This window comes from Anthonomus grandis, chromosome 5, assembly GCF_022605725.1.
Source record: "Anthonomus grandis grandis chromosome 5, icAntGran1.3, whole genome shotgun sequence".
In the NCBI taxonomy this organism is placed as follows: Eukaryota; Metazoa; Arthropoda; class Insecta; order Coleoptera; family Curculionidae; genus Anthonomus; species Anthonomus grandis.
The window spans coordinates 276,410-303,254 of NC_065550.1; the positions used below are offsets into that span (position 1 = coordinate 276,410).

The following is a 26,845-nucleotide window of genomic DNA, read 5'->3' on the forward strand; positions in this document are numbered from 1 at the left end:
TTGTCAGTTCAGTGAAGTAAAGTTCGCAATATTAAAGCGAAATTTAAATAGTGGTCAATAAATATAGTAAAAATAAATATCTCTAGTATTCATGAGTGATCGTATATTCGTAGTGAAGTGTGTAAATAAATTAGTTGACGATTGTTTTAATTCACACCTAACGAACTGGAAAATCATTGGTGTCAGAAGTGGGTTGTGAATTGGAAGTCAGTTAACTGGACATTGGTGAAAAATAAATATCAGTATATCGAAGTAAATTTGGCTAAAGTGTGTGAAAATGCCAAAGCTGGTGGATTTCAAAGTTGCTGACCTGAAAAGGGAGCTAGAGGAAAGAGACTGCGATACGACGGGAAATAAAGCAAACTTTCTGGAATAGTTTCGTAAAGCATTACTTGAGGAAGGCGATGACCCAGACAACTTTGTTTTTGCTGGTTCAAGCAATATCGGTCAAATGTTGCAAAGTTTGGAAGTGGAGTTGCAAGAAAATTCTGCCAACCTAGAAGTTAATTTGCTGGAAAATTCTGCAAAGATGAAAGAAGGTTGAGGAAAAAAAATTGTTAGCAAATAATGCACTAGTGTAAAAAGGGAGCTTAGAGAGAAACTAAAGGAGTATTGCGCTAGATTGGAAAAAAATATTTTAGAAGAAGAAAGGATTTGAGAAGTTCAAAACAAAATTGCAATATTAGACGTAAACTGGAATTTTTATTATAAAGAGTCAGTTTTAAACGCCTACAAAAGCAATTGGATGATCATCCAGGGAGAAGGCCATGCCCTTAAGAGAAGATGCTGTCGCTACCTTACAAATAATGTTCCTCTAAGAATAAAAAGTCTACGACCATCTAGTGAGGCATTTGGAGATGCGTTATGGCCAATCACACCTGGAACATGTCTACCACATGCAGTTGAAAAATCGGTGCCAAAAGTCATGACTGTCCTTGCAAAAATTTGAAGCCGATATTGTACGTTTGGTATATGCAGATGTCCAGGAAAGGATTATGGAACTTTTTAAAGTTCTTAAAAAGACTTATGAAAGTCTAAGCATTCCTGGATAGACTCTGCGAGGGTAAAATGACACATCCATCTAAGTTTTTTTTTTTTTTTTTTTTTTTTTGGGTCGGTGGAGAAATTCTTTATGAACACTGGTTACGCGGCGCCGCCCCCAGTAGTGTGGGACTCAGTGTCGAGTCTGTCTCGTCCTATACCCACTAAAACTCCACCGCTGGGTGGTGCCTTGTGGCTCCCTACACTGCGGTCTGCTAAGAAGCAGTCCTATTGTGTCCCATATGTTTAGTCCCACAGGTTCAATTCTGTAGCTTCAAGGAAGTCCAGGATTGTGCCCAGTGGTAGATTTCTTATACCCTCTGGTGCGGGTTTCTCTTCCCCCAGGAATGTTGCCCTGGTTTGATTAAATGCTTCACAGAAGCACAGTATGTGAAGAGTTGTTTCGTCCTCCTCATTGCATCCCCTACATAGCGAGGTAGCTGATTTCCCTAGCGTATGCAGGTGTTTCCTGCTGGGTGCATGGCCTGTAAGTAGCCCTGCGACCTTTCGCAGTTGTTGTCTGGAGAGGCCCAGTATGTTCTCACCCTTCTTGAAGGGTGGGCTGCCTATAAGTTGTTTGGATTGTTCCATCTTTGGCAGCTGCTCCCAGTAGAGTTTGTTCTGGTTTATTAGCCAGTTGCCGATTTCCCTCTTCCAGGTCTTATCGCTGACATAACATGTTGGTTCAGGGCCTACCAGGCTGTTGTTGGCTCCCTGGGTTGCAAGTTGGTTAGCCCTTCTTGCAGCCTTATTGTTGCCCATATTCTCTGCTAAGATTATCTCTGGCCTATTTTGCGCTTCGGCGAGGTTCCTGAGATCCTCCCAGCAGCTTTGCACAGTTCTTGACTTAGTCTCGAACTGTTGTAGTGCAAGTGTCGCAGCCTGGTCTCCTGTGAAAATTGCGAAGGTTTTGCCTCTTGGCAGCCCTTCTCTCATCAGTTGGACACAGGTTTGAATTCCTATTATGCTTGCCTGTAAATTTGTTGTTTCGAGGCCCAGGTTTAGCATAAGTTGTCTGCCCTGTTGTTCGTCCTCCACCATGCCCACAGCTACCCCGATCTTGGATCGTTTGGTTGCCGTGTGCCATACTGAGTAACCTCTTTGCCTGAGCCTGTTCGCTTCTGCGTCCAGTGGTCCCCTTTTTTCTTTGATGATAAAAGGTTTGTCTAGGTATGTGACCTTGGTTCTGTCTGTTCTTAGGGCCAGGCGCCCAAGGTCCTGTATTTTGTCAAATAGGGCATTGTGCCCATCTTTCGATAGGATTGTTGCGCCATTTGACAGCAGTCTTTTCGCCCCCGTTATAGCTTCAGCCCGTACCACTAAGTGTAGCGGGCTTAGTCCTATCAGGTTCTCTAGGGCAGCAGTCGGCGTTGTTGACATCGCTCCTGTTATGCCCAGACATGCTATTCGTTGTGTTTTGTTGAGTATCTGTATTACAGTCCTCTTTTCTGCCGCATGCCACCATATAGGTGCTGCGTATGTAATGATGGGTCTAACCATTGTCGTGTACATCCAATGTACCATTTTTGGTGACAGTCCCCATGATCTACCGAACATTCTCTTGCAGTACATAAGAGTTTTCGTGGCTTTATTTGTAGCTTGGATTACATGTTTCTTGAAGCTGAGTTTTTTATCCAGGGTTATACCTAGATATTTGACCTCGTCTTCAAGTCGCAGATTTTCTCCATAAAATTTTATGTTTCTAATGGGCTCTAGTTTCCTTCTTTTGGTAAAGGAAACCAGAGTAGTTTTTGTGGGGTTTACCCTTAGTTGTTCTTCCTCACACCAGTGCTCGACAGTAGTCAGGGCTCTTTGCATTTTTTCGAATACATAAGCCTGACTACCCCCTCGTGTAAGGATGACTATATCGTCAGCATATCCTATAGCAAGGATAAGCTGCCTCTCCAGTCGTATCAGCAAGCTGTCCGATACAAGGTTCCACAGCAGCGGTGACAGTACGCCCCCTTGCGGTGTTCCCCTGCACACTTTGGCCTTAACCGTTGTGCTGTTGAGATTTGCTGCTACTTTCCTATGATTTAGCATTTGGGTTATCCAGCCGCCAATCATGGGATGTATTCCTCGTGCTGCTATCGCACGGTTGATTGAGTCATATGACGTATTGTCGAATGCTCCCTCAATATCTAAGAAAGCTCCTAGGGCGATCTCTTTGTTGTTCAGAGATTGTTCGACCCTCTGGGTTATCTCGTGAATCGCTGATTCACAAGATTTACCTGTTTGGTAGGCATACTGGTGTCGATGTAGAGGGTTGACCCGTAATACATTGTCCCTGATATGCCTTTCTATGAGCTTTTCCTCTGTTTTTAGGAGGAATGATGTAAGGCAGATTGGTCGGAAGGATTTAGGTTTCGCATAGGAGTCGCGTCCCGTCTTTGGTAGAAATATTACTTTTGCTTCCCTCCAACTCTCTGGTATATGCGCCGTGGCTAGACTTGCCCGCATTATTTTACATAGTGCAGGCAGCAGCAGTTCGCTACCCCGCTGTAGCATGACTGGCATTATGCCATCCATTCCGGGAGATTTAAATGGTTTGAAGGAATTTATCGCCCATTTAACCTTCTCGTAGGTTACTACCTTTTTCGCTAGTTCCCAGTGTTCCCTTTTGCCCCTGTTTGGAATGATAGGAGTTGGGTCCTGGGTATGTTCTGGTTGGTGGAGAATTTTCGATCCCGGAAAGTGCGTGTTCAGCATTAAGCCAAGCGTTTCTTCCTCGGTTGTCGTATATTCTCCATCGGGTTTTAGACAAGAGCCTAGGGTTTGTCGTGGCCCTTTGGATATTGCCTTGTGGAGTCTAGCATATGCTGGTGTCTCTGTTAGGTCCCGGCATAGCTTCCTCCACCCTTCTTTCTTTGCTCTTTTTATAGCATCATTGTACCTGGTTAAGTGTTGTCTGTATAGATTCCACTCGCCAGTTCTTTTGGCTCTGTTAAAAAGCTTTCTTACTGTCTTCCTTAGCTCGCCCAATTCTTGGTTCCATTATGAGGTGTTCCCTGCTTGACGCGGTTTGCTTAGTGGACATGAGTTTTCAAAAGCAATTTTAATAGCCTCAGTGACTGACTCTGTCAGCACTTCGAGCTCTACATTGTCTTTTGCCTCCGTTGGACAGTTTTCCAGTTCGCGTCCTAGTATCTCATTGAAGAGGTCCCAGTCCGTTTTCCTGGCGTTCCTGTAGGTCTCCGGATTTGTATCCATAGATTCTAGATCGAATCTTATGTACCTGTGATCCGACAAACTTGGTTCGTCAGATACATGCCATTTTTTAACGAGGTCGCAGATGCGTCCCTTGCCAATGGTTAGATCAATTACTTCTCTGCGGAGTATGTTGACGAAGGTCGGTTCCTCCCCCACATTAAGTATATTAGACCGGAGGCAGCACAGTAATTTAATAATGATTCGCCCCGTTTGTTTGTTCCAGTGCTTCCCCAGATAGTGTGGTGAGCATTGGCGTCACAGCCTATTATAAGGTTTTCCAATCTTTGATGGTCTATCAACCTCCGAACTGTTGTCGGAGGTGGTTCCCCTTGTTGATCGTGCAGAAAGTATGCTGATACTATTATTGTATCGTAGCTCCTCTCCGCTGTTTTGATTTGTACTTTGACCGCCGCTGTGTCCCTGTCACAAAACTCCCACAGCGGTGTGGCCTCTATATCTTTTCTTATAAAGATACAGCTTCTTAGGTTAGGTCCCTCTTTTGGGTCTGACACTAGTCTCCCGTTGAGGTTTCCTAGTCCCCTTATCTGGCCCCTATAAGTATAAGGTTCCTGAATCAGGGCTATCTGAATATTGTTGTCGGCTATGCATTTTTGTAAGGCCGCAGTGGCTGCTTTGCAGTGGTGGAGGTTAATTTGTATCAGCCTCGCACCCATTGCGGAGAGCGATTTTAGGAAGAAGAGGTTCCCGGCAATCCCTCTGTTTCCATAGGGGTTGCCTGGTCCCTCTTCTCTTTCTCTTGGCTGCCGGCCAAGAGTCTAATTTTTATGCTGCCAAAGTTGAGGTATAGCGATTGATTCGCTTCCCTTACTTTGGCCCAGGATTTCTCGTCCATGAGGAGCGTTACCAGGCAACCCTTGTCGTCCTGGTCCTTCCTCATGTCGAGCACTTTCCACAAGCTGGTGTTGATGTTGTTTTGAACATCCAGCTTGTGTAGGAGTGCTTTCGGTTCCTCAGTAGGTCCCGGCACCCATGTTATTGCCTTCACCGGTCTGGGAAGTTTGCCGTCCTCCGTTATCTGGAGTTCAGCCCCTTCCCAGGGAGTTTCCTTCTGCACCAGTCCGACGAGCCAATTTTTAGTTGACTCGTCGACACAGGTGATGTGAAGGATTCCCCCACCGTGGCTTACGCCTGCAAACTTGGGCGCGATTTGTGATCCGCTCTGCAGAGCGAGCGTTTTGTTGAGCAGCCAGCCCTTTAGGGTGTTTGCCTGCTCCTCCGAGACGAATGCCTCGGGGTATTTTTTGGCTGTTATGGCCATTCTTAGCCCCGCCGCAGCATCCCGATAGGACAGCCCTGGTTCCCGTCTTGGGCCCCTGGGCTTTTTCCTGGGTCGTTTTGACTCCGGCGGAGTTTCTCCCTCCGAGCGATGTCGTTTTTGCGTCTCGCTCGTATTGGCCTTGGTCTGGGTGGATCCATCTAAGTTAGTAGATGCATTAAATCTAAGTTACATCTAAGTTAGTAGACCATACCTTTGAATTCGACGCTGCATTGAATTGGCTCTCATTCGTGTTTTTAACACAAATGAGAGCCAAGCTCATAACCGGTAAGTGATTTCAGGAGAGAACAACTTTGAGGAGTGGGTCAAGCAGATGATAAGGGAGGTGATTGGGGGACGTAGTCGCCGAGACTGGAAATTGGAGTGTTAAAAATGTGCCAAGGCAGAGCAAATAAGATGACACTGTCTAAAAGGCGCAAGTTCCACTCTTGTCAATCTGGGACCCTAAAGGAGATCGACGCAAAGGGGCGATCATCGACCTGTATTCAGCAAGTCCCAGTAAAAGTAAATACCTAGTGGATTAAACCCTCTCCACTGTGCTGCTAAATACAGGTGCAACAAAGACAATTATAAGACACGACGTAGTAAAATCGGCAGCGTTGATTTTGGCGAATTGAAATGGCGTCTAGGAACAGTGACGGGGATCAAGCAAATGTCCATGGTGAAACATAAATATGAGACATAATGTATACCGACGGCTATGAGTTAAGCTTTAAGCAGAGAGCCCCGAAGATACATGAGGAAAAATTTGTTTTGCATCGTAGGAGGGGTAGTCAGTGTTCGAGTCCTACTTCTGGATGAAGCTTTGATACTAGAACAGAACGAGATCGTTCTGGAGGGCTGCGTTGATAACAAGACCATGGACGGTAAAATAATCATATTCGAACCTGCGATGCATAACGAGACTGTTGGTCGAGAGATAGCAGTCGTAAAGACTCTTGTACGCGCCGAAAGGAGTGTTCCTGTGAGAGTTAGGACACTGCTCTGCAATTTCAGCAATATCTCAACAAGTTGCGGCTATGGACATAAACCGGAAAGCCATTCTGAAATAATTAGAAGAGCTGGTATCATAGATGGGCACCCTTCTAAGGCCAGACGAAAGAAGGAGGCTGAGGCATGTAGTCCATAGATGTCGAGACGTTTTTGATACTAGGAAGAAAGGGAGAACCAACATAAACTAGCACAAAATCGATAGAGGATTGATGTAGGAAATACGTTGTATATGCGTCGTATGGCAAGTAATGAGTAGCAGAGAAAGCAGAAGGTTTTGATACGTCAGCACAGCATGGAAAAATTATTGATTCTCTTTAAAACTATTTCTATTGGCATTTCTCATCCTGAATCAGAATCCATTTCCCGAATCAGAAGCAGGGAATAAGTACGTCGTGGTCGTGATCGACACTTCAGCAAATAGGTTGAGGCGCACCCTCTACTAAACCAGAAAACTCTCTAATATTGCCAACGCCTTAATAAAAGAATGGATCTGCTGACTTCGTGTATCTTTGGAGCTACATTCAGACCAATGACGAAATTTTAAATTCAGCTTGTTCCAGAACAACTGTAAGAGAACATGTTTTAGTGAAAGAAAGAGAATTGTTCCCAAAACTTTCATACTACAACAATTTTTGTAATTCAAAAACTTTCTGAGATGGTACAAAAATCAATAAATTTAAATTTTTGGAATGTATGAATTGAGTCTTATAAATACATAATCTAACACATTTTTTAACAACGACAACGACTTTTACCTATCCTTTTTGACAGCATTTACAACATGACATTAAGTTATTATCTTGGCGATAACGTTCACCATAAGCTTTTCACAATGGGCTTGATTTTTTGACTAAGGGTGTTGAACCTGCTCCAAATACGCTTGACCATAACACATCTCTTAATGTTTCATTAATAGTCCTGATAATATTTCATCTTTCGGCTCTACAGGTAACAATTTTTGAAGACAAAAGTTAGTGCAGTTGGCCTTGTCCTTTGACGGCCAGTTATTTGTTTTGTCAGCTACTTCAAACTATGAATGATAAATGCTTCAACCTATTGTACTATCCAGTAAATGATTCAGTGTGTCCTCCACTCCTTATGAACCGCAGACACAAAGCCAAATTCTCCTTAATGATTTATTACTAACGATCTATATTATCATTCGTCGATAGTTTTGACGTCTAATATTGCATACTTATTTTGCACTTCTTAAATTCTCTGCTCCGATGTCTGTAAGATTTCCATTTTTAGTTTACAAGAATTTTCCGAGATGTTAGCTTGCGATTGATTCTCTCACACTCCTATTTTCTAAGGCTTTCTTCTACTTTGGTTAACTTTTCTTCTGATATAGCGGAATTTTTCATTAACGCACGAATTTTCCACCAAGTCAGTATTTACTAACTCTTCGTTTTTCCTCATTATTCTTTTTTCTTGTTATATTTTTTCTGGTTTTCAACAAATTTTTATCGTTCTTCGTGTCATGGAATGGTGTTTAGAATATATTCGCAATAGTAGCCTAGTAAATAACAGATAATTTAAATAAATTTACGATATATTTGATTCTAGGAAACCAGTATTTCTAGAGGCATATGATGAGACTCGCATTCGTCATATTGTGACAAGAGTAAGCAACTCTGAAGATGGCGAGAGCTGGGTGGTTTCTGTCGACACCTACTTTGCGTTAAATGAAAAGAAACGCGTGGAAGGATCTCTTAAGTGAGCAAAAATCAACCAGGTTGAGCATAAGAAATTATTAAAAAAGTTGTTTGTTTCTAGCGTAAAAATTAACATAGATTTTGAAAGCATATCCAAAAACGTAGAAGTAAATGAGACCGTCAATACGAATGGAGAACTTGTAAAATCGGCCTCTTTAGTAGTTAAGAAACAATTGGTGCATTTATGGTGGCCTAATGGTTACGGAAGTCAACCACTGTACGAAGTTGAGGTGACTTTTGCTAGTGCCCAAGCTAGCGATGACGTTTTGAGCAAAAAAGTGAAAATTGGATTCAGAACTGTTGAATTGGTGCAAGAGACCCTGGGTAAGTTTTTATCATATATATATATATATATATATAATATATATAATAAGATCTTAAATATGATGTGCAAGAAATGATTGCCTTTTTATACTATAGAGCTTTTACTATTGAACTTATGTTGATAGTCTCGTTTATAAGTCATGGAAGTTAGCAACAGAATCAGATACGAAAATCAAATTTTTACAGTCGAGCAGATATGTTCTGCACGCAATATATTTTTTTCCATATTTAAGTATTAAATCTGATTTTAAACTGAAAGAAAAGGGGTGTAGATTTAATTTTTTTGCAGCATAAATGTTTGTAAAATAATAAATAATCAAAAAGATCACAGTAATTGTAAAAAATGTTGTTACATCTTTAAACTTGATGTATAAATAAAAGATAATAAAATACAAGATATATTGCATGCAGAACTTATTATATCGACTGTAAAAATTTGATTTTCGTTTCTGATTCTGTTGCTAACTTCCATGACGTTCGTTTATTCCTATAAGTCTTAAAGGTTAAATAGTTTTTCATAGAACGTACAATAATAGCTTGTATTTTAGCTTCTCATAAACAAGGCGTAGATGGTTGATTCTTAAATTTTAAAATAAAAATTAACTGAGTTAATTTCCTAGGGCAAAAACATAAAAAAACAACGTCAATATATTTTCATCCTTTCTTTTGCGTATGCTGAGTTAGTTAATATAACTTTGGCATCTCATTCTTTCTCGTATATTGGGCTCCCCAGCAGCATTAGACCCAGACATCTGGTTAAACCTTTTTGCCAACTGTGATGTGATTTGCTACGAATGATTATACTTAAATTAATTAACTCGGTAGCTTAAATGATCATGTATTGAATTTTCTCTATTAAATGCTGAATGGACTCAGGGTTCAAGATTAATGGACTTCAAGAACTAGCTTTCACATTTTGGTTTCTACTACTTTTTGTTGTCCTTTTCCTTATAATTTTATTTAATTTTTGGATTAACGTTAAGAATGTTAGTTTTAAATATACATTAAGTCAACCTAGAGAGATAGGTATTTTAGAGGATCATATTGTAGCATTTTTTCCCGTTAGATAGGTGTGAATTAAAACAATCGAACTAATTCTAATTACTTACTTTACACACTACATTACGAAAACACGATCACTCACGACTACTAGAAAGACTCATTTTTACTGCATTTAGTTACAACTATTTAAATCTCGCGCCAATATTCCGAATTTTATCTACTAAACTGACAACTGACTTCCATCGGCGATGTGGCTCCTTATATACTCGGCAAAACGCTATTCCGGAAGATTCTCGCCAATCTTCGAGACGTCGTGAGGTGTACCACTTGTGCCGTTCCAGAGAATCAGCTGGTTTCTCGATGTTTACAATATTGTTACAATATTACAAAGCATCTCACAGTGTAATTAAAGGATTTGCGCATGATTAAAAAGTTCTTATCTTGATTGGCCAAAGCTTGAACGACCTTAATCTTTATTTAAGATGATAAAGGAAGGGTATGACCAGCCATGCGCATTAGAGAGTCATATTTATATTATAATTATTACATATTGATCCTCCTCTTTATCAGTATTTTCTCCAGAACCGATTGTTCCATCAGGAAAAACTTCGACAGTTACGATAATACAAGATAATGACGTTTTAGTGGGACACCATTGAATTAACATTATTTTCTTTATGTGAATTAACATTTCTTGACCTACTACCCATATTTTCCTTCTTCTGGTAAAAATTTCTTTTCCTTATTAAAAATTAATTTAAAATGCCGTTCATACTGTCCTATTCGTTGAATCCGAAATTTCCGGATCTCTCTTAAAATCTCAAAACTCAGAAGAAACTTTTACGCCTTGAGTATTGGAAGAAAATAAAACTACTATTAAGTTTTTATACAACTTAAATTACGTTTAAGGTTAGTGTGATTACAGCTTTCCAGTGCGACTCGCTGGTGAGCCACACGTGCAAGTCGGCAACCAATGTCGCCAGCTTATACATTGTTTTGATTTATTTTCTGCTAATTTATGTGAACATTTCGAAAAATATAAGTACAATAATCGATTTGTTATGCTCCGACAATTAATCAATTCTACTTGTCTAGCTTTCATTATATATTTACGAACTATATTGCTACATAACAACGTGGCATAGTTTATTGATTTTTGCTCATAATTAAATTAATATTTCTGTGGGTTTTTAAACCAATTTAAACCATTTAACTTAGCAAAGACCAATTTAATATATAATAAATATTCGAATACAAGCCTAACTCATGAGCCAAACAGTGCAGTTTACGTGCCAATTAGTCTCCAGCAATCTCAGGTATAAGATCGTCTCGTCATCATAGTCCTCGACGACATCTGGTGATCTTGGAACCTGTTTAGGAGAAAAATTAAGGATACATTCATAAATAGGCAGAAAAATTGAGATTACTGATATTGCGTACATCATTCTACAAATGTTCAATGCTGTTACAAAGCCAAATAATAAGCTCCGATTGAGGAAAATTAATTACTGAAATTTCTCCTTCTCATCCTTTTGATGTTATTCATTCATAGGGAATGTGGTATACGCAGTTCTTGGTCTCTAGTAGGTATTCTGGGCTTGGCCTTTAATACTAATAATCTCTTATAATTATCTTCGAACTGAAGGTAGTCTCAGTGTTGCAATTTCTAAAAATTCTCCTGCGTTATAATTTTCTACGAAGTTCCCTTGATATACGATATGGTTAAATATCCTGTAGGATCCTCCAGCTGGTATGGTTCTTTCCATGCTTTCTCTGATGCTTTGTTAATAGTTGTCTTTATTATTTTACTTGGATACACGTTTTGTTGTAGGTTTTTGGTGATGTTTTCTAATTCACTGCTGAGGTTTCCAGATCAAGAATAGCAGAACACACTTAGTCCAATGGCCACAACATACATTGGGCTAGAGCAAAATTTGCAAAAGTGCAAGGAGCACCATTGGAAGAAAAGAAGAATCCTGGAAGCGAATTTAAGAAATCTAAGAAATCTTCAGTTAGGGCAGGGTTGATATTCCCAACATCTGGAGACACCTACTCATAGAACACTGCAAGATCTAATGCGCTTCACGCATGACCAGATGTCGTACACCTCAATACACATCTTTAGTATATAAGCCTGTAGAAGAGTTATTGTTGTTAAATTACATGATAATGGTTGGAGATACCCAACAGAATCGTGCAGATTTAAAATATAGAAGAGATAAGTTCTTTACTTGACGAGTATTATGACTGGTGCAGGATGGTGGACTTTCGGACTTATGTATGAGTGTTGCATTTTCCAATATAAAGAGTGAGATAAACTGTTAAAATTCTTTCAGCTACAAAAAGAGGTTTACAAGAGACTCTCAGACCAACACCACACAGATACCTTAAAGCTTTTTTCTGAATAGTAAAAATTATGTTAAGGAGTCCCTTGGAGCACAAACCCCAAAATGGCAACCCATAATGGATATGAGAGTCTATTAAGGCAAAATAAACTGAACGAGCAAACAACCGTCCCAACTCATGCCTGGCAACCCTGACTGCAAAACAACCAGAAGAAAGTTTAGCAGGGAGGCCCAAAACGTGGTTGTCAAACCTTAAACTCTAATCAATGAAGAGGCCGAGAAATCGACAATAATCCCCACCATGTAGTGGGCTCTGCTCATCAAACAAAAAACCCTCTACATTACACTTAAAGCCCAGAACAAAAGTCTTATCAACATTGAATACAAGCTGATTGCAGATGCACCACTCTTTAATTTTGTGAACGTCCTCTACTATGAGAGATCTGACTACTTTTTGATCTTTGTTATGCCACAGAATTGTAATATCATCAGCAAACTGAACCACTAGTCCATGCAGTGATAGAGAGCTTAAGTCATTAACGTATAATAAAAAAAAATAGGACCTAACACTGACCCTTGAGGTACACCACATTTAAGGTGTGCTATCCCTGACGAAAATCCAGATGCAACCACCCTCTGGGTGCGACCAGACAGGTATGACTTCAACCACCCCAAAGCCACTCCCCTAAATCCGTAAAAATTAAGCTTTGACAGCAGTATTCCATGATCCACACAATCGAAGGCCTTGGACAGATCACAGAACACCGTTGCTGCAGCCTCCTTGGAGTTCATAGATAGATACACACTCTCCAAGAATCTGAAAATGGCATCCTGCGTGCCCTTAGATGACTGAAATTCATACTGATTAGGGGACAGCACATTGTATTAGGTCACAAAAAAGAGACAATTCTCTTTTTTGCAAGCCGCTCAAGAACCTTGGAGAGGGTAGACAAAATTGATATGAGACGGAAGTTAGAGGGTCGGTCCAAGCTACCACCTTTATGAAGAGGGATCATATCTTCTTTTAAACAGGATCATATCTTCTTTTAAACAGGATGGTATCTCGCCCTGATGAAATGACTGATTGATTGCCCAAACCAAATCACCTAAAGCGCTCGCAGGCAGAAATGACAGCAGACGTAAAGAGATACCATTGGAACCTGAAGACCTATGATTCTTCAAGCACTGAATTGTTTCAAGGACCTCGGTGGCATCTACAGGGAGGAAAAAGAATGATTGGTTGATAGCATTCTGATTAAGATACTGCAATGGATCGCCATCACTGAAAACTGCTTCCAGTAACTTCTCAGCAATATTATTTAATACAAAGTTAATTTCTGAAAATATATGATATCTTTATGATTTTTGAAACTTGGCTAACTGACAATTATACCTAGAGTCTGAATTGGGTTGTCATGATTTTAATGTCTGTTTTAATGACCGTAACCAGAAAACTATGGGTAAAGCTAGAGATGGTAATTTATAACTCATATAATTGAAGTAACGAATATATCGGTTAAATTATTCATATATTTTGCCAAGGTAAAAGCATTATTTTTAATGTAAAATATATATTTTACTAATTTTCAATCTACGAGTTTTGTTTTTTTGATTATTCTTTTGCCAAATATCTTGCACAAATTTCGATGTTGTATATTTCTGCCTGAAATACCTACTTGCGCCAAGGTTGATTGTTAGCTCCACACTTTGTTTACGCTCGTAGATGACATCCCCTACTTTTCAGTCAGGTTTAATAACCGTGTACCATTTCTTTTTATATAAAGAATCAATAATGGTAAAATAACGTTAAATTTTCAGATACTGGAGCAACGTTTTACTTTAAAATAAACGGAGAACCAATTTTTGCCAAGGGATCTAATGAAATTCCAATTAATGTTTTACCAGAATTGGGGCAAGATCGTCAAACAATCAGACATCTTCTTCAAAGTGCTAAGGATGTTAATATGAATATGTTACGTGTTTGGGGAGGAGGTAAGTAGTAAATCATGATAAAATTCGAAAAACCCCTTAAAAAATTTTTTCTTTCACTAGGGGTTTATGAATCGGACTATTTCTACGAAGTAGCTGATCAGCTAGGAATTATGATCTGGCAAGACTTTATGTTTGCATGTTCCTTATATCCTGCTACTGAAGAATTCTTATCCAATGTGGTCGAAGAGGTTAATCATAATGTAAAAAGACTTTTGCACCATCCTAGTGTAGTTGTATACTCAGGTAATAACGAAAACGAAGGTGTTTTGGCTGATAACTGGTATGGTACACAGGACAATTACGATCAATACAAGAAAGACTATGTAGCTTTATATATTACCACTGTGCGTTCAGAATTGGATAGAATTTCGGGAGGACAAGCTGTTTTTATTAGTTCAAGTCCTACAAATGGAAATCTAACTGAAAAGGAAGGTTGGGTCGGCTCAAGTCCTGGAAATCAATATTGGGGAGATGGTAAGTTAAACTTTACACAAGTTTTCCAAGAAATCGAATCGATAATTTTTAGTTCACTTTTACAACTACATTCTGGATCCGTGGGATTCGAGCACCTATCCGATCCCAAGATTCTGTTCTGAGTACGGATATCAATCGTTACCATTTGAAGATGCTTGGATGACTGCTACCAATAACGTTTCCGATCTACAAATCAACAGTAAATTTATGGACTGGCGTCAACATCATCCCGAGGGAAATGGAGAGATGGCTCTGTTAATTGCTGAAAACTTGGCGATGCCCGACTCGAGTAGCGCAAATTATACCAGCGCATTTATTTATCTTTCAGAGGTAATACTTTTCATAATTTACTTAATATTGCATAACTTGTCGTTTTGAAATAAATATTTTTCTATGGTTTACTAGATTAAAAGACATCAGCCATAGAATCAAAAAGGTTAAAACTAACAGACAATACATTTTACTGGTTAAATATGCGAATTAGGAACTTCTAGGGAAAGCTATTTACTATTTGGCAATGTTGAATTTTGTTTATTAGCTGACTTCGGTGTTGCTTCGTGTAAGCTCTGTATGTCCAACTTGCTCGTAAACCAATGGTTTAGTCCAAATTAGATCTAGTTTCCACATCAAAATGGCTGTACATGTTGATAGTTTTATTGTTCTAAACAAGTAGTCACTGACTTGAGCATGGCATATAATTTCTAAAATGGAGGATATTAAACCTTATTTTAGTAGATTGAACAAGCCAGTGTAACTTTTTGATTGGACATAAACAGATGTTTGATCATGGCAAGATCCTTCTGTATGTGTAATTGCAAAGGGTGGTGGAAGTACCACTGCACTTAGACCTCATTATGCCCCTTGCGCACCTCTGTTGAAGGAGTAGACTTCTCTTTCAGCTCGTCATCCAGCATCCATCCAGCAATTAAAACTAATGTTTAATTAATGTTTAATTAGCGACAAAGTCGCCAAGGGACCCTCTGATCTCTTCAAGGAAGTTGCTGCGGATTAACGAGAAAGCAGGGCAGTTTCAAAGTATATACCCCATTGTCTCGTCTTCATTTTTAAAACGTGGCCATTTAATTGGCAGTAACCACTTAGGATATCTGTTATAAGGCGTAGTTTCTCTTTAGTTAGAGACAATTTACAGATTGCTTCCAGTTTGTCTGGGTAGCTGAGAAGCTCCTTGGATAAATTACAGCCTTGAGTATTTTGAAAAGCGTGTGAAAGTGAGATTTTAGTAGCTCTTTGATATTAGTGATGATCAGATCTACGGCCTTGCCGAGGGAATCGGTGGCCTGATTTTCATTGCTGCAGTTGTGCCCTTTGATCTAGCGGTCTTCCTAAGAAGAAGCTGCTACGAGGATCCGAGGGCATTACTGCACTAGTTCCGACATAAGGCGTGCTCTTGGCAGCGCAAGAATTGCCTGTCTGCAATCTATGTGGATAATCACCGTTTTATCAGTAACGTTGCTACCGATTATTTGTTCTGCCGCCAGAGTTATGCTGTATATTTCGGTGTGAAACACACCGAAATTGACCACCTTGACATAATGCCTAATGCTAACATTATTTAATTGGAGGTTTTTGAAGAATACGCCGCAGCCCAAACCTATTTTACTTTTGGAACCATCGGAATAAATGTTAGTAAGACCCGCCATCCGATTAGTACCAACATACCCTTTTTGTTGATTGTATAGCATTTGTTAAAAGCAAAGATTGGCGAGGCAAGAGCAACTCAATCCTCCAGTATAGAAAGCGAGTTTGTTGCTTTTGCCAAAGGCAAGCTCTTTGCAGCCCTGTCCCTACACTTATGTTAATTCCACTAGAGCGGAAGCGCTTCATTGTGAGTAAGACTACCTCCTTCATATAAATTTCTAAGGGCGTCAGACACAACAGGTCTTTCAAGCCCTGCTTGGTGTGGTTCTCATAGCTTCCGTTATGTTGAGGCAAGCCATTCTTTGAACATGGTCTAGGTTTCGATGAATTGTAACCTGATCCACTTTATGGCCCCAGACAATAGCGCCGTACGTTAGTATAGATCTTATAATAGCAGTGTAGATCCACATACCCACCTAGGTCTTGCCAATTATGCGTCTGCACTGCCTGTAAGAGATATATGTTTTATGTACTCTTTTTGTATGAGTTCCAATTGTTTGCTATCGAGTGTCAGACCTAGGTAGACCTACTCCTTCCGATGCATAAATTAGTGAGGGTTTTTTTTTTGGTAAATAGCACCATTTCAGTCTTTTTGGGGTTAATAGATAGGGCTTCTTCGGCTCACCATTCTGAATCTGTCTACGTAAAATTGTTGCTATTGTAATGCTTGGTACATGACAGAGAAGGTTGATTCAGTTCACAAAAATTATTATTGCCTTAAATCATCTACTGTACACTATTATGTTAAGAAGGAGGAGTTGCTATAATTTGTAATGTTACATAATTAGTAGTAAGGCAACTGAAAATGTTCTTGAATTTACTTGTATTTTGTTTACTGACCTTTAAAGTCTAGTTTAATGACTCATACGGACACCGTTTTACGAAAAACAAATTAAATATATTTGACCTCCCAAAAGAAGAATCAGTAGAAATAGGATTTGTAAATCAACTTTTTTAAAAATAAAATAAAGGTAAGAACACAAAGTCACGGTCTCATCAAATCCATATAATTCTTTCAAAGCTACACGTGTTTCGCTCCTATCGGAGCATCATCAGGCCTAACAAATACATTAGATGCGCGCCTATAAATCTAAAGGTTGCTGGATCCTTCGCCACTGGTGACATTTTACATTTTTATTTTTTAAGTATACATTTTTATCTATGGTGGGAACTGTTAACTTAACCTAGCTTTTCTGTTGTTGTTAGTTGTAATGTGATCTGTGTAGGTAATGAGTTTTATCATAATTTATAAGCGTTCTTTTTGTGAAAAATATCTTAATGTATTTTTTAGGCCTGATAATGCTCCGATAGGAGCGAAACACTTGTAGCTTTAAAAGAATTATATGAATTTGATGAGACCGTGACTTTATGTTCTTATCTTTGTTTTGTTTTTGTTTAGTCTCTTAGAGAAAAATTGATGATACGTTTCTATTCTTTAAAAATAACCTGAGAGTTAAAATTTCAGAAACTAGATAACGATAGAACATAAAAATATGCACGCCTTTAAAAAGTTGTGTCGTTTCTGAAGAAAGATGAAGAAGAGCAAAAACTTTAGTCATCTAAAGAGCTCCAAGATTTTCATTAATCAAAATCTATGTTAAGAAGATCGCCAGCAATTTAAACTTATAAAGCAATAGCTAAACCTATTAAAGTCAAAAAATTCAAAAGCTAGGACTATTGACAGTACAAGGCTAGCGATTGGGCAGAAAACTTACACTGCAAAAGAACTGCGAAGTAAGTCGTGCAACAGCCAGGAGCCTTCTAAAGTCCTATTTGTAAGCAATAACAGTGCTTAATAGCTCGCTATAACAGTTTTTTTATCTTTTGCAATAACACACCTCCCATAGTATGAAAAAATTTAACGGGACTTCCCCGATCCTTCGTTTTGTTAAGTAGTGGTTCTACTAAAAATTAAAGAAAAATACGCCTTTATGACAACTATTGGAAATTCGGGCTTACTGTGATTAGGAACAAAATCGCACAGAGTGATTGATTGTGAAACTTGATTAAAAGAGAGCATGAAGGTATTAAAGTTGACACTCCAGCTCAATACAAAACATCCAATTGACCAAAATAAACCCGTAGAATTTTTTGAGAGTAACTTCTAACTTCTTCTAGAGGGATTAACTTCTTCTTTAAGTCAAATTGTCCTGGCACTCTTAAGAGCGGTTTCAGATGATCTGTTGTAAGTTTTGCAACGGATATTGACAAATCTTGGTGTTAACTTGAACGAAAGGCATTGTTGAAGGAACCATACTTTCAGAAGCAGAATTTTCCGTTCGAAGAGGTTGCTTCTGTAGAGCTGGACTAGTTTGGCCTGACTGTCATTCTCAAATTCAAAAATCATCTAAGACCATTGACTTTGTGTCCCTCCAATTTCAGAATTTTTATTATTAAGTGGTCTCTTTGAGAAAAATGGACTACTTTTTTAAATTTTTTGAATTAAATAATGAAGCGTTACTTGATAGTTATCGAGTACCTCTTCGTGTGGAGTAGGATTTTACCAGCGTTTAAAATCGCTATAACACAATTTATGTTTAGCAAAATTACACTATAATGTAAATTATGACGATAGAACTTTAGACGCTAGACAATAATGAATAAATTAAGGAGCCAAGTGTATTAAAGTAATCTTTCACATTACATCCCTAGTGTCGCCATGAGGTAACTATGAGGTCGAATCTCAATCTCGAGCAATTGAATTTATTAACCTGAAGACCACACCATTTGGAAAAAAAAAGGCAAACCCAATTTCTGGGCACCTCTTCGATAGATAATCCCACGCAGACCCAGTTTTACAAGAATTGACTATATAACGTTGCCTTACTGAGTTTTAAGTTGCAGCGTATACGGAAAACAATCTAATCCCAAAAGGCAAAGTAGGTATTCAAATTACAGGAAAAACAATGGCATGGAAGACAACAGACCGGTATCGAAAATTCCAATACGTCAAAGTTGATCCTTGTGCATGGGGTACGTGACCAATGACAAAGACAGACAGATAAAAAATCACGTTAGTCAGAGAAAAAAAAAACAACCTGATTCCAGTAAATTGTTTAAAATTTAAAGCGACGAACAGCTAGCACCATCTAGGAGTTCTTATTTTTACAATGCCATTAACTTGACACTAGATGTCATATAATCTAGATATTAAATAATAGATATTAAATTATTACATTATAAAAGCAACCAAAAAAATAAAAACGCTACATTACGTTGACCTAAAAAATTGCTGCTCACTATAGTTGCATCCATTACTTTCCTTGATTTACCTTCGATGAACAAAATTTTAATATAAAGGTACTGATAAAAAATAAACAATTAGCAGATAATTGGATAATTGGTATTCGGGGTCCATTTAGGATACAATTATTGATTTTTAACAAATTTTTGAAATATTGACTTTTAAGCAAACAGGTAGTCGGACTGACATTGTCTTTGTTTTTGGTACAACACGACGTTTCGGTCGGTAAGTATCCCCGACCGTTATCAAGTGCAAGCTGAGTTTACACAGTTTAGACAGTTTACACTTGATAACGTTACACATAAGAGATTGAAAAGCTCAAAAGTATATCGCTCTCTCTGACAGTGACTTTTGTATCCTTGCAATTTGGTGAATCTACAGGTATTGCGGATTGTGCATTTTAAATCTAATTAAAAATTAATAAAATAAATAAATATTATTTTGCAGAGCACTTCCTGCAAATACTATAGGTCTTGCATAACACATTCCTTCAAGTTACGCAAGCTATGACTGATGGGAAGAATGGATTTATTGTTAAATTGAAAGAACAAATGTTAAATGCTTGTTGGATGCATTGTTCTCTGCATCGTTAAACCATTGCGGCCAAATACTTGGCACAGGACTACACTCAAGTTTTAAATATTATTATAATTGTAAATTCTATTAAAGAATGCGTGGTTTATTATAGCTTGCAGGCTCTTTACTATCAGATTTTCTAGTACATTTACGTTTATTTCTATGATTAGCTTCTCCATTGCCTTTGATCTCCTGTCAATAAATCCAAAGTATTTTAAATACTGCTGATTGACATAAGCAGAGAGCCTGGTTTTCATTCGCAGTTGCCTCAAAATTGGTGTGTTGGTGGGATGTGCTGTCCATGGAATTCGGAGCATTCTTCTGTAGCACCACATTTCTAGCATCAATTTTGCGACGATCTGCCCTTTTCATTTCTCTGCTGCATAAATCGCTATGGGAAAAAATGAGAATTCCTATAAGCCTAAGTTTAATGTTAATTGTGATGGTAGTTTCCTTTGCTATACGTGTGAGTTTCGCGTCATGGCAATACGCCTATACGGATTTTACTTTCACAATCTCGTATTTGTGACGATAGATCCAAGATATTCAAAGTTTTTGACCACTTGATAAACGGCGACATATTTAATGTCAGGACTGTTGTTATTAGTACGGCTAATAATCATTACTTTAGTCTTTGAATTATTGATTTCCAGTCCATACCCTCTGATGTACTCATCTAGCTTCTGCACTATATTAATGAGTTTATGCTCGTCTTTTGCTATTCTCAGGGTATCATCCGTGTACTGTATTTATTCGGTTATTCATCATTTTCTGCTACCAACAACATTACCACTCTTTAAGAATTTAAGAGTGTATTCATTATATATATTAAAGAGAAGGGGATATAAAATGCAGTTTTGTCTCGACCCAGCAGCAGTTGAGAAAGTGTCAGAGAGAGTATCATTGACTCGTACCATCGCCGTGTTTGACCTATATAGTATTTCTTTTAGGTGTATCAGATGCTTGGGTGTTAGACCTATCTAGGCAAGAATATTCCAAAGCTTTATTTTATTTTGTCCAAAGGCTTTCTGTAGTCCAAGAAACACATGATCTGTTCCCGAGTTCCTTTGCCCGGAACAACTCCAGTCTGTTCGTTTGGTATTTGTCTCAAGAGGAAATTCTTCAGACGCTCTCCTTGTTCAGTAATCCCGAATATGCTTCTGCTACCAAGCAGAATTAGGACTATCGTACGGAGAGTGTCACAGTCGAGAGGATAACCTTTGTAATAAAAAGGCAAGAAAATGAATGGCACTATTGTCCTCCAGTCTTTTAGATCTTCTGAAATATGATGTGTATGATGGATATCCCCAATTCGCCCATGTTTTTCAGTACTTTCTGATTTCGCAGTTTTTTCACTACTGTTCCACTGCCTCCCGAAGTATTGTTGGTTCGAGTTCTTCCCTTAGGGGTCCTGGGTCAAACTGCAGATCATCTTGGTAGACCTCTGTGCAATACGCCCAACACACACTAGCAATGCCTTTTGCATCGATTATTACCATTACCTTTGATTCTCCATAATGATTTCTGTCCTAGGTTTGAGCTCGCGTGCCAAGTATTTAACTTTACCATAAAACTCAGTGTAGCGGTTTTCTTTTGCATATCTTTCTAGTTCTACATATATTCTGTATTTGAGATTGTTTTTAATCTCTTCTGCAGGAAGTTATTTTTTTATTATTTTATTGTTTTTTTATTAGTTGTTCTTTTTCTGGGTATATTCCTGATGTTCGAATAGTCCTTCGTTTTCCTGTTAATGCCAGTGTTTTATCTGATATCCAATGTTGATATTTTGCTTTACTTGAGCTTTTTAGTATGCTGTTAGCTAAAAGGTTCTAAAATCCAATTTTCAACATCGATTCGACACTCCACTAAAATTTGATTTACCATACAGGGGTTAGATGGCAGTCAAAAAGCAAAGTACTAATCAGAGTTATGGACATTCGGGATATTTACAGCAGCCAAGTTAGAATATTCTGAATTCATTTGTGATTCGGAATTTCTTTCTGACTTAACTGAGCATTTACATATTTTGAATAAAACACTTCAAAGTCATCACTTCAAAAGGCAAAACTCACGACTTTTGAAAAAATTGACCTGTGGTCATCTATATATAAATGTAAATGTTTGTCCGGAGTGTCAGCATCAGCCTAAACTGCGGTACAGAATAATACAAAAATGAGCACAATTTTATGGTTTTGCTCAAGGAAGGTTATAGGCATGGTTTTAACCGCGGATTCATCGTCGATTTAGCAATAATATTACCGGTTCATGCTAGTTGTCTATATATTAAAACAACTTTAATTTACTTTTGTTAATATTTTATTTATTGAAGAAGTCGGAGGTCAGATAAATATCAAGACATATTATATACCTAATATGAAAATAGTGTTAAATATTTTGAAAGAAGAATTGTGTCATTACTCTTCCATATACAATAGACATCGGAGGACATCGGGCAAAGGTGGATCTTGAATCCGTTTTTAAATGTAGCTATAAATTTGGCAAATTTGGTAACTAAGCTCAAAAAAAATTTATTGGAATTATCTATCGATAGGATGTTACATTTAGAATTTGGATACCTTTGATCAAAAAGAAAAACAGAATACCCGGAATTCATAACTGAAGCTTTGAAGTGCTTGATTCCATTTGCCATACTTTGTACTTATGAGAGCTGCATTTTCATAAATTTAATTAGTTCACGAGAGTAATATATTTATTAATAATAAAGTAAACATTTTCCTAAAAAATATATCTTTATATTTTATTGATTTTTTACTGAGATAGAACTATCTCCATCAGTTCTTTTGACTCCCCTACTGAGGCGTTGCGACTCACACGTAAAACACGGCAATAAGTAGTGGCCAACATGAATATTTTATTAACTAATGAATATTTCTGAAATATTCAAGAACAAAATATTTTATTGTGATGTTTATTGATTCGTCAATGGAATTTTTTAGGTGTATACTGCTCAAGCAATTAAAGTTGAAACTGAACATTATAGAAGATATAGAAGTTATTTGACAGATGATGGCAGAGGAAAAACAATGGGAGCCCTCTACTGGCAACTTAATGATGTTTGGGTTGCTCCCACTTGGTCTAGCATAGGTAAAGTTTGCTTTCTATGAACTACTTAACTTAATAAGGCAACATTTCGTATGTCAATGTAATTTTTTAATTATTAGATCTGCTATTTGTTCACTTCTTTATTGTCTACCAATGCCTATGTGAATTGTTAAGGTCTCATTCTCAGTTTTTAATTTTTTTTTTTAATATGTACACTAGTTTTCCGTTTTTTTCGTTATTTTAAACCTTTGTACATCAGTCCATGTTTTACGTTCCTCTTTATGTGATGTGTTTTTCTGTGTTCTCTTTGACAAAGCAGCTCTAAAGATGGTCTAAAGGTGCGACTAAACCGGGAGCGCGCAAAACGTTTTGCAACGTTGCATTGCATTCAGTGTGGACGGGAAAGTGCGCACCAAGGCGCACTAACGATCTTCTTTGCGCGTGTTCGTTCGTTGTTGTTCCGCCAGTTGTCGGTACATCAAAAGAAAACTGAGGCTCGTGCGCGTCTTGGCGCGGTTAGCTTGGACGAAGTTTTTGAAGTGAACTGTTAACATATGTACGTTTAATTTTTGTTTTTATATGCGTGTATTGATTGTGTCTAAAAAATAATTTAATAGATCGCTTTCACTATACTTTTTTCGACTCTGAAATAGCCTTATTGTCCACCAGAGTTGTCTTTTCCTTTTTTTAAGCTTTCTTAACATGGTTAAAATAAACCATAGGCTAACGAGAGAATAGACGCGTAATCTTACCAAGGGACGTGGCGCACGCCGCACTTGGCGCTGTCGTCGGTCGGCCTTATTATATTTGAAATTTTTAAAATCGCGCCGTTTTGTTTCGACGGAGCGATGAAGCGGGTTGCCGGATTGTGCTAAATTTAACAAAATTAAACTACTGTTACAGATGAATGATCAGAAATTCGCCCAGTAAGATATTTTTATCTGTATTAGCGCGTATTTTTTTGTAGAGTAGATTTACATTTTTTTTACAAGGTGACCAAAAATACGAATATTTCAAAAGCTGAAGATTTTTTTAAAAATCGTTAAGATACGTCAAATTAGTTATTGAAGAATACAACTTTTTAATGAAAATTATGCCGTTTTTTCTTTTACCCCCTGCCATTGGGGTGGATTTACGACCTTATGGAAGTTCTTAAAAATAATAATAATTCCTAATGATAAAAAATAAATTATATAGGGGATTAACCCTAAATAAAATATCTACAAAAAGCAACCACTTTTTTTTCACTAACCGGTAACCAACTACAATAACATTTAACTTATTGGGTCATTTGGGCCAGGTGTAAAAACCTTTTTTTTGGGGAAAAAATGTAAACGGCAACATAAAGACATACCTATGTATATTATAAGGGCCTTTCAAATAAAGTATGGCCTGATAAATTATATATATTAGTTCCAAATCAAGTAGTGCGCTGTTGTTTCCCCCTCCCCAACCATTTACTTTAACACAGATTTAACCAGAGAATTCTCTGGTTAAATCTGTGACCATAATTATTGAACAGGTCCCTGGATTGCCTAATTAACATTTTCTAACCTCAAAAACAATTTACCATCAGTTAAAAAATTATCAATATTAGCGAATTTATAAAAGCAAAAAACGAAAACAAAAATCTAGGAAACTAATAAGTTTGTTTTGATGAACTTACCACAGTTAAAAACCCAATCGCGACAAATATTTGCGACAAAAATTGCATTTCCGCCTAAGGTTGTCGTAATTTAAATAATAACATTTATCGCCACCCGTAAAACGCGTAAGACTAGACATTTTTGTTTTGTTTTAAAAATTAACAACGCTAAAAAAGTAAACTACTCCCCTTACGCCAATGTTTACGAAAAAAATTGCGGGCTTTATGACATGACAATATTATGATATGCAAGTCATGCCAAAAACAAAATAATCACACAAGGTCGGCCGGTGAGCCGTCGAGCAGCCCAACTCAATATGATCATAGAATAACCAGACAAATCAAGATCGACACACTAGAAAAAAAAATTGGCATCTCAGCAACTCGCATCGCGAGCGAAATTCCTTGGCTGCCCGACTACTGTCCCAGCTGATCGAGTTGGGTGTCCAAATAGGTGTCATTTACAATGCATTGGGGTATTTTTCTATTTGTCTGGTTATTCTATGAATAAACATATTAAAATAAATGCAGTGACGGCAATTGCAATTTCATTATCACTCATATTTTAATATTAATTTTAAAAAACCAGTTGTTTGGTTTTGCAGGGCTTGGAACTGACTAAAGAACAACTGTTGCCGCAACGTTCACAAATGCCCAGCGCAGGTTGGCGCGGTTCGGCGCGCCTGGTCTGGACGCACCTTAACAGACCAAAAGCACTTAGCGGATTTAATAATTAAAAAATTTTAAAAATTACACTGACATGACAATTACAATGACTGTCTTATTTCGTCTCTATAATGTACAACCTGTTCTTCCAAGTACTTAAGCTAATCCTGTTTTCTTTCCCAGATTACACCGGTCGATGGAAAATGCTCCATTACTTTGCCAAAGACTTTTTTTCCCACGTCATAGTCACTGGACACATTAATGGTGCTAGGGAACTTCAGATATACACTGTAAACGACAATTTATCACCAGTAGAGGATGTCAGCGTTTTGGTGAGACTGTATAAGTACAACAGCCCAGATTTTAGGCCAGTTTATGAAAATCGTATAAGTTTAAATTTGGAGGCAGGATCATCCCAGCTAATTCAGACTATTCAGACTGACACTTTTTTGGCTGAACAAAATTGTGACAAGAATAGTTGTTTTTTCCATTACGTTATTCATAAAAATGCCTCGCTGACGGACACCGTTGCTATCAGTCCAGAAAATTACGTGTTTCCAGGCAAACTTAAAAACTCCGACTTAGCTCTCGCGAATGTCCAGATATCTGATGTGAAGAAATCCGGCACTAAGACTTTCGTTGTAACAGTAACGACTGATAATATCGCTCTATTTGTGTGGTTGGATTCACATAATGTAAGAGGCACATTTTCAGAAAATGGATTTTTGCTAACCCAGTCGAACAGAACTGTGACATTTAAAAGCAATGATGACGTCACATTGGAAGCTCTTAAAAACGCTCTTAGTGTTACGCACTTAAAGGATCCTAAATATGCTTAATTGCTCTATTCTTAATAATCATCGTGTCGGTTATAGTCATGTTTTGTTTATATTGTTAATTCAGAGGCTATAATATTTTTATCTAAATAAATATAAAAAAATTGAATGAGATGCTTTTCTTTACTCCACTTTCGACAGGAATCTGTGCAAGACTAATTTTAAAATGAAAACGCTTGAACAAAAGGAAACTAGACTTTTTGTAGCAGGTAAACGGAATATTGGATTTAATGTAGCTGAGATGCGAATTCTAAAACTTGTGGGCGCTCGCTATTGTAGTAATCTCTGTTTTCCTCCTACTACTTTTCGAGCACAGTTTTACCAGGAAATATTGATAAGCAAGAAAAAATATACAGGGTGTCCCGAATTGTAGTGGCTACACTTTAACAACGCATTCTATGTTTAGAATGAGCCTTAATTTTCTTTATAAACATATATGGAGAAACGCTTCGTTTTTAAAACACAGGGTTAAGAAAAAACACATTTTCTAGACGTAACTTTTTTACTTCTTGAGATATTTTTAAGAAATTTGGTACACGTCTTTGGAGTACCTTAGGGCATTTATTGGTCTAAACGATTTTTTAAAATTTTTATCAGTGGTGTCCGTACGAGATTTTTAATTAAATAATCTTGAACAAAAATAGTACTCCGCTAGTTTTTCCAAAAAAAAAAAATTATGTCTAAAATCCTTATTCAGTTTGGAGCAAATTTAATTTCCTACTTGTTTTTTGGGCAATGCAAGATTTTTGAGTAAAAAAATAAA

The 26,845-nt window shown here is 37.7% G+C and overlaps 1 protein-coding gene across 1 annotated transcript in view; it reads left to right on the plus strand.

Annotated features, from left to right (window-relative positions):
* The window catches only part of LOC126736026 (beta-mannosidase-like), a 35,327-nt gene extending 9,136 nt beyond the window's left edge, over positions 1-26,191 (plus strand). Inside the window, exons 5-11 of the mRNA XM_050440215.1 lie at positions 8,108-8,257; positions 8,318-8,580; positions 13,746-13,919; positions 13,980-14,393; positions 14,446-14,723; positions 22,830-22,977; positions 25,430-26,191. Of these exons, the coding sequence (XP_050296172.1) occupies positions 8,108-8,257; positions 8,318-8,580; positions 13,746-13,919; positions 13,980-14,393; positions 14,446-14,723; positions 22,830-22,977; positions 25,430-26,085 (2,083 nt within the window). The 3' untranslated portion in view covers positions 26,086-26,191. The remainder of the gene's footprint in view (positions 1-8,107; positions 8,258-8,317; positions 8,581-13,745; positions 13,920-13,979; positions 14,394-14,445; positions 14,724-22,829; positions 22,978-25,429) is intronic.
* Positions 26,192-26,845: the final 654 nt, after the last annotated feature.